Source organism: Bactrocera latifrons, unplaced genomic scaffold (assembly GCF_001853355.1).
Source record: "Bactrocera latifrons isolate USDA-ARS-PBARC rearing strain unplaced genomic scaffold, ASM185335v1 scaffold_254, whole genome shotgun sequence".
In the NCBI taxonomy this organism is placed as follows: domain Eukaryota; kingdom Metazoa; phylum Arthropoda; class Insecta; order Diptera; family Tephritidae; genus Bactrocera; species Bactrocera latifrons.
Genome location: NW_017536119.1, coordinates 165,011 through 173,185, shown reverse-complemented (window position 1 = coordinate 173,185; position 8,175 = coordinate 165,011). Strand labels below are relative to the sequence as shown.

The following is an 8,175-nucleotide window of genomic DNA, read 5'->3' as shown; positions in this document are numbered from 1 at the left end:
CACCAACATAACAATGGCCGGCATGTACACAAAATAACGCAGTTGTCCATTTTGCATGTACACAATTTCGTCGTGGTCATAYTAATACCTTGCACTTCAATGAAATTYTAATATTTTGYTCAAAGTGAAAGTTTTAAGYAAAAAATAAGAAAATAGGTAAATTTATTTGTTTTAAATKATCAATTGTTATTATAAATGCTGTACCAGAGCTATTTTATGCWTTTATTTGTAAATTAACGTCAAGTTTGTTAGAGCTGTGAAAAATTTTACATTTTACATTTTTATCACCACCCTACCTCATCTCTCTATATTCCATTCTACTGTCAACTCTACTGTCGTTGGCAAATATAGGATTAAATTGAAGTTAGCGAGAACGACAACTGTCGGCTGCAGTCGTGTAGTCGTGCAGCTCCGTCCATAAGAACGTGTGTATTTTAATATTTGACAKATGTCGTTTGCAGTCTGTCGCGAGCATTGTATTCCACACATTACAGTTTTCATGTAAATACAAAATATCCCAAAATAAGCAATCTATCGTGGATTGGCCACACTGAACAATTATTTTGACATGTCTGAATACAAACGATWTTTGTGTTGTTAGCGCTAAACAAAATTAATTGCGAGATATCATGGAATTGGCTGTTTTCGAGGACTGTCGAAAATTAATAGCGCTCTTTGTACGTTCGGGCAATAATAGTTTCTCTTCATTTTGTAAACAGTGGAAAACTTTGCAATTCCAACATATTTACTTTGCACAAACGTCACATATTGAAATAATACAAACGACCTCTGCGATTATGAACTGTGCAAAGCACGACATATGCAATTCTGACGAGGATGACATAAATATAGATCCACCCATGGAGAATAGCACGAAAAACACTACGGCACAACACTTTGCAGATGAACGTATGCGKAGAAGAATCGGTTGTCTATATCTGCTATATGTAACTTACTTTAAACAACCTACAGAACGTTACGTTAAAATTGAATGCAATCTAAAGACTTGGAAATCAATAAAGAACTTCATAAACTCCTTGCCATTAACACCGGATATGGACGAACCTCGTTATATATTTTGGAAACTATTGCAAACCGGTGCATTTTGTTTCACAGCTTTAAATTATTGTGTTGGCTTAGAGGATTTTGTTGAYTACGATAATTTGAATGATAAAGATAATGTAGACTTTTGGCAGAAGAATAATAGCAAAGGACTCGGACAGCAATTACAAGAATATCCAGCAATGCAACGAATATTACCCGCGTTGACAGTGCTCGAAGATGGTTACAATGAAATGAAGGAAATGTTAGTGAACACCAGTAAAAGTGGTATGCATAAGCAATCACTGCCAGCAACCACGATTTTCAAAAGCATAGAAGAATGCTTTAAAAATATTCAGGCAATAGTTGAAGAYGGTGAGGGAGAAGTATGCAAACAAAAATATTTACCTTTAGAGAGTACAAAACGAAATTTGAAGCGTAAAGGTTTTACCAATAAGCAAAATGATAAAGAGAGGGAACTAGTCAGTGGTGCAAGTGATAGTTCTTCAAAGAAAAATAAAACACTTAGAAGAATGTCTGCGCGTACGGTATTCACCGATGAATTGCCTGACGATTTATTAGATGATCTGCAAGAGCAAGAATCCATAGGAAGCACGGAAGGTCAAGATTTGTCCGATGTTGAGCAATCAACAGAAGAAAATTTGTCTGATGAGACGAATGCTCATTTAACAGAAACTCAAGAAAATGGTGAGGAAGAGGGTGATGGTCATGTAAGCAGTAATGGAAAAGAAGTAATTGAGCAGCAACTGAATGAACTATTAGAAACAGAACTAAACAAAGAATGTAGAACGATTTCATGTAATAAGGATAACTAAATAAGTTAAATAGTCTTAAATAATGTCTTATAAGTAACAACAAAAATATAAAATATAAGCGAATTGATGAACAAATATATTTAAAAAAGGATATAGATACCAAACATAAATATATATGAGTTTTCTAAAAAATACTATTCAGACTTAGAAGAAATCTGCATATTTTAAGGGAGAATATGCACCAACAAAAAAAATTGTAAGCCATTTTAGATAATTTTATGGTAGATACATAATATATTCTTCAATTTATAAAAAAATATGAATTAATTTACTAGCTCCAAATTAAAATAATTCAAAGAGTTTTCGCTTATCATACCATATTATGTATATGTGACCTTGTCTACGGAAAGGGGGCTTAGATGTCAAAAAATCCGAAAAAAACAATTTTCACTTTTTAGTTGATTCGGATGGAAGATTTTTAACAGCTGTTTCCCAGGAAACTAGTTTTCGCACGTTAGCTCCCTTTTCGTAGACCAGGTCACATATATTAAACTATAACTACTCACCTGTGTAGTTTTACCGCAACCAGTATCACCTTCAAGTACCACCACAGGATATTTACGTATAGCGCCCAAAATTTGGTCTTTGTTGTCGTGTATTGGAAGCGATTCATCTCGATTCAAATTAAAATTATATCGTGTATATACATTGTCATCAATTCGATTTGTCTTTGGTTTAACATCATCTTCATCACTTAAGTCTTCAAGTTCATCCATACATGCAGATGAAGTTGCACCATGCCGTGACGAACGTGTATCATTCATCGGGTCGTCCTCCTAAAACAAATAATATAACTTATTATTATACTTGTAAATTTTCAAATATAAATTTTGTRCCTCTAATATTCGTCTTCGCTCTTGGTCCGCAATGTGTTTGGAATATTGATCACCAAAATATTCGCGCTTAATGGGTCTGCCACTATCAACTTTGCCTGCATTAGCAGCAATGTTACCCGAAACGCATCCTCGTGGTACAGGAACACGCCTAAATTCTTTTGTGAAGTCAAAGAAAGTTTTCACTTCATCCATTTTTGTTGCCACAAAGCAGTTATTTACAGTCTTCGCAATTGATTTTTAAATTAATAAATTTATCTGCAAAGTTATTTCACCCAATTGTCTAGTCCAAAAATTACTTCTCCGTTATTTCCCATAAAAGTRCTGCCAATCATATACATTAAATTTAAAGGGTATTTTATCGTAATTTTTTCATGACATTTTAAAAGTCCCGCTAGTTTTAATCCCTTTGTAATAATTTCGTGGCTTTATTATAAATACAAATTTTTTTATAAATATATTAAATTCTTCTTTCCTTAAAGTTATTTAAAAATGACTAGTGGTTATCAAGTGAGTGAAGAAAGTGATAACGAGCAAACAACAACAGCTGTGGCAACGGTGACAGCAACAACAAGTACTGCAGGTACACAAATCGCAAGTGTAGGTGCTGGTAGTAACGAAATTCCTGAGCATATTAGAAAATTTGTATTTACCAATCAGAAAACTGAAATCTCTAGCGATACCACTGCATTAACAGAACCATTGGAAAAAGTAGAAATTCAAATACCTGAGGTACGCCTTATCGATACTTTTATCTACAATTAAATTAACAAAACTTTTTTTATTTACATTCTCCGTRTGAAACAATGATGTAACGAACAAATTGATCTCCACAGCTCTTACAAAGTGGTTACTCCTTCTATACTTGGCCGTGTGCTCCGGTATTGGCTTGGTTTTTGTGGGAAAATCGTCGAAATMTTGTAGGCAAACGCGTGCTCGAATTAGGTGCAGGCACATCACTTCCTGGTATATTGGCTGCTAAATGCGGTGCACGTGTTATACTTAGCGACAGTTGTATATTGCCAAAATCATTAGCACACATACGCAAATCTTGCTTAGCAAATAATCTAGTACCAGGACAAGATATTGAAGTTATCGGTCTCAGTTGGGGTTTGCTACTGAACAGTGTTTTCAACATAGGGCCACTTGATTTGATAATAGGAGCAGATTGCTTTTACGACCCAAGTGTCTTTGAAGACATACTTGTAACCATTTCGTTTTTACTTGAAAGAAACAAGGACGCAAAGTTTATTTGCACATATCAAGAACGTAGTGCCGATTGGTCTATAGAAGCGTTGTTAAAGAAGTGGAAGCTGCGATCAGTACCTATCATTATCGACAACTTGGGTAAAAGTTCTGGAGTTGACCTCTTGGAATTAATGGGCAATCATACTATACATCTACTTGAAATCACAAAGGAACGGTGAAAATTTGTAACGTCATTTTTCATTTAAAAATAATATAACCATTTATTCATAATGTCTGGCGTAGCACGCAATTCTTATAAACTTTTTGTTGGTAATCTGCCATGGACCATAGGCCAAAAAGAATTACAATCATATTTTTCCAATTTTGGTCATGTCGCAAATGCCGCTGTTGTTTTTGATAAACAGCTGGGCTTCTCAAAGGGATATGGTTTCGTATCATTTAGCAGTCGCGATGGATTTAATAGTGCTTCTAATAAAAATACACACTTCATCGAAGGACGAGTACTCAAAGTGCAGCCAGCCAACTCTTAAGAATATTCGAAATAGACATCGTCATCTACATGTTCAGTTTTTATCACTTGTATTTATTGCAAAAATTCTTTATTAAAAATATTTCGTAAAACTTTACAAAAAGGCATATATCTCTATAGATGTTTTTATTTTTAATACCATACAAAGGATAAGGAGCACAAACTTTACGTATTTTATAAATTTAACATCATTTATTAAGGTAACTTTTGTAATTTTTGCCCACAGCATCCTTCACGCTCGTATACCCTTTATCAGCTAGCAATTGTGATAGCTCTCTTTTAATGCGTTGCACAACCGGCGGTCCTTCATATATAAAGGCAGTATAGAATTGCAAATACGAAGCTCCTGCTTCCAACTTTTCTAACGCATCCTGACCTGATGAAATGCCGCCGACACCAATAATGGGGATTTTACCGCCTGTTTGTGCATATACTTCAGCAATTATTTGGGTCGATTTGGAACGTATAGGTGGGCCACTCAAACCACCCACCTCTTTAGCCAACTCAATTTCTTTCAAATTATCACGTGTTATTGTTGTATTGGAAACTATTAATCCCTCAACGCAACATTTTTTCTTGTTTATAACGCTAACAATGTCATTTATATCTTGTTTAGTAATATCTGGGGAAATTTTCAAAAATATAGGTATTTTATTATTAACCGTTAAAGAATTTCGCGCTTCAATTATTGCTGTTAGCAACTGTTCCAACTCCTTTTTTCCTTGTAAATCTCGTAAACCTGGAGTATTTGGACTACTCACATTAACAACTAAATAATCAGCAATGGGACCAAACACTTTTACGCCATTCACGTAATCTGAAATCGGCGATTCCGACGTTTTATTTTTACCTAGGTTGACTCCCAGCACTCCGTTGAAACCTCGCACATTTCTTAGTTCATTTAAGCGGTCAAACACCACTCGATGTCCATCACTATTGAATCCATAACGATTTATAATAGCTTCATCGTTAATTAAACGAAAAACACGTGGTTCTGGATTGCCGGGCTGCGGTTCAGGGGTTACTGAACCAATTTCCACGAAACCAAACCCTAATTTGTGTAAGCCCTCTACAGCTTCACCTTGCTTATCAAAACCAGCAGCAATGCCGATTGGATTCGTTATGCCTTTATCAAAAAATGTAACAGCCTGAAATATGTTAAAGCAATTGTATTAGTATTTAAATATTATAAAAACTTKTGGGTACGAACCAAATTATGTGAGTCTGGAAGTGTCGAGGCTGGAAATACTTTATATTTACAAGCCAGAACGGCCAATTTATGAGTTGTTTCCGCCGGCAAATAGCGTGATAAGGGCATTAAAGTGTTCTTGTAAAATTTTTCATTGCCTTTGTACATACAAAATCCCGCATAGAATATAGTTGCACCTGTGGTCACAATCGCCAAAGATTTAAGTTTGTTCTGTGGATAAGCACAAGTTTAAACTTTTGTATGTAAGGAGAAAATTACGATGTAAGAAAGTTCGTGTGATGATATTTATTACAGCAAGGTCACTACATTATAATTAATTTACCCTTCGTCGCGGCAAAACTGGTTCTCTCGCCGTCATTGCATTCAGCAAATGCGATAGTCTCATATTTTATTGTATAAAGTTTTATATTATATTTAGCGGTTTATAGAATTACAAAATCAACTAAGCAATATCAAGGCAACAAGAAAAAGATCCCAATTGCGATACATAACCAGTGATGTATTTCATTTGAATAGATAATAGGGGAATTCTCTTGCTCCTGCAAGATTGCACGTTGACACAAAATGCTAAAACCTATAACGAAATGTGCAATGCCACGGGAGCACCCACTGTAGTGATATCTTAACAGCTGATTCGGTCAATTTATTGTGAATGACTATTATAGTACTGCAAATGAATAAAAAAAAAAATACAAACAAAACATATTGCAAAAGATTAACGAATTAATTTTTAAAATGACACACACTTCTGAGAAACAAAAACTTGTTAATTTGACGATTTTTTTAACTAAGGGGCGCGCATACCAAGTTTAATCGAGTTAAATCAATTTAAGTTTCAGCTTGCAGGGAGGGACAAATGTGCAGACAGATGTATRTATATATATCTCGATTATGTACAACCGTTTTGTGAACATACCTACAAACACTCTGTATCAACATGTTGCAAGAATATAAAAATTTAAGTATATTTAAAATAATATTTTTTTTTATCAGTGGCACTGAACGATGGATTGTGTATATATAACTTAATAATTTATTTCTGGCACCACTATCGCACCCTGTTCAATTACAATTTTAAAAATCTTGGCAACTATGTTGTATCTTTCATTCATAGATTTGTTTTGATCACTGTTGTTATTTGTTTTGGAACTGCGGGAAATAAAATACATATCTGTTTTTAGTTAATTCAAATTAAAGTATTTWAATATATAGTATAAATATAAAAAAATTGGCTACAATGTCCTCAACCGATATAAAGTTAGAGGTTTGTGTCGATTCAATTGCTTCGGCACTAGCCGCGGCCGAGGGCGGTGCTTCACGCATTGAACTATGTTCGGCGCTAACTGAAGGAGGCTTAACGCCTTCGCCTGGAACACTGAAAACACTTAAGGAACTTATAACCATACCAATTTATTGCATGCTACGACCAAGACGAGGAAATGATTTCATTTACTCAAATGCAGAAATAGCAGCCATATTACTTGATTTGGATATACTACGTTCGCACGGTGCTGATGGATTYGTCTTTGGTGCACTTACCGAACAGCGTTCCATCGATGTGGAAAAATGTCAACGTGTTTTGGAGMGCGCTGGAGGCATGCCACTTACATTCCATCGTGCATTCGATCTCACTAATCCACAATTAATGCACGAAAATGTCAACATCATAAAAGAATTGGGTTTTAAACGTTTGCTCAGTAGCGGTTTTCGCGTTACCGCTATCGAGGGTAGTGATAATCTTGCACAACTCATTGCTAAGCATCGTGATATAATTATAATGCCTGGTGCTGGTATTAGTGTAAGCAATTTGGATGAATTGTTAACAATTACAAAATGCGTAGAATTTCATGCTTCTGCACAGGCAGCCGCTGGCGCGATAACCAATAATGGCAGCGTGGCGAGCATGGATTGCGATGTAACAATGGGTAAGCAAGACGTGTCTCCCTACGCCACAACAGACGTTAATGTGGTACGACGAATGGTTAGCATCGCTATGGCAGCAAAATAGAGAATAAAAAAATAAAAAAACTCTACGAAAGCTAAATTACAATGTATATATTTTTACATATATCTGTAAATTACTATGTACATTTTTCCTAAGGCTTGACAGCACTTTATTATTTAAGCGTCGTCGCTCCTTATTGAATACAAGACGTGGCTACTTTTTACCTCATATATATTTTTAGAAGCAAAACCGTWTAATAAAACGTTCACTTTGATGAAATCGATTTGAGTATTAATAAAATTCTTTTTTTTTTAATATTTATGTATATTATTTATTTATAAGTATATTCTCGTATATATATGTATATGTGTGTATTTATGTAATAGTCCTTCAAATTTAAATGACCCTATTTTATTAATTTTACTTAAATAAATTTACATCAATATGTATCTACATATGTAATATTTATTGTAATATGCAGAATAAAGCAACAAACGGTTTGATTATTATAATTGTTATATTGTAACCGAGAACACAGCGGTAGATTTACTTACACACTTCTTTATAATTTG

The 8,175-nt window shown here is 34.6% G+C and overlaps 6 protein-coding genes across 7 annotated transcripts in view; 4 read left to right on the top strand and 2 right to left on the bottom strand.

Annotated features, from left to right (window-relative positions):
* LOC108969492 (probable ATP-dependent RNA helicase spindle-E) overlaps positions 1–3,025 on the bottom strand; it is an 11,354-nt gene extending 8,329 nt beyond the window's left edge. For both annotated transcript variants that reach the window (XM_018934241.1, XM_018934243.1), the window contains exons 1-2: positions 2,716–3,025; positions 2,384–2,655 (exon numbers count right to left, since the gene is read on the bottom strand). In XM_018934241.1, the coding sequence (XP_018789786.1) occupies positions 2,384–2,655; positions 2,716–2,905 (462 nt within the window). In that variant the 5' untranslated portion in view covers positions 2,906–3,025. The remainder of the gene's footprint in view (positions 1–2,383; positions 2,656–2,715) is intronic.
* Positions 568–1,938, top strand: LOC108969493. The gene has a single exon (XM_018934244.1). The coding sequence runs from the start codon at positions 630–632 to the stop codon at positions 1,875–1,877; it is 1,248 nt and encodes a 415-aa protein (XP_018789789.1). The 5' UTR covers positions 568–629; the 3' UTR covers positions 1,878–1,938.
* An 88-nt stretch (positions 3,026–3,113) lies between the features above and the next one.
* Positions 3,114–4,148, top strand: LOC108969495 (methyltransferase-like protein 23). Its single transcript, XM_018934246.1, has 2 exons — positions 3,114–3,442; positions 3,547–4,148. Exons 1-2 carry the CDS (start codon positions 3,203–3,205, stop codon positions 4,135–4,137), a joined length of 831 nt encoding a protein of 276 aa, XP_018789791.1. The 5' UTR covers positions 3,114–3,202; the 3' UTR covers positions 4,138–4,148.
* Positions 4,149–4,164: 16 nt separating this feature from the next.
* Positions 4,165–4,555, top strand: LOC108969496 (SRA stem-loop-interacting RNA-binding protein, mitochondrial). The gene has a single exon (XM_018934247.1). It carries the CDS (start codon positions 4,189–4,191, stop codon positions 4,447–4,449), a length of 261 nt encoding a protein of 86 aa, XP_018789792.1. The 5' UTR covers positions 4,165–4,188; the 3' UTR covers positions 4,450–4,555.
* Positions 4,556–4,557: 2 nt separating this feature from the next.
* Positions 4,558–6,148, bottom strand: LOC108969494 (dihydroorotate dehydrogenase (quinone), mitochondrial). Its single transcript, XM_018934245.1, has 3 exons — positions 5,981–6,148; positions 5,659–5,868; positions 4,558–5,596 (listed from the first exon to the last, which is right to left on the bottom strand). Exons 1-3 carry the CDS (start codon positions 6,041–6,043, stop codon positions 4,637–4,639), a joined length of 1,233 nt encoding a protein of 410 aa, XP_018789790.1. The 5' UTR covers positions 6,044–6,148; the 3' UTR covers positions 4,558–4,636.
* Positions 6,149–6,816: 668 nt separating this feature from the next.
* Positions 6,817–7,905, top strand: LOC108969500 (copper homeostasis protein cutC homolog). The gene has a single exon (XM_018934251.1). It carries the CDS (start codon positions 6,896–6,898, stop codon positions 7,664–7,666), a length of 771 nt encoding a protein of 256 aa, XP_018789796.1. The 5' UTR covers positions 6,817–6,895; the 3' UTR covers positions 7,667–7,905.
* Positions 7,906–8,175: the final 270 nt, after the last annotated feature.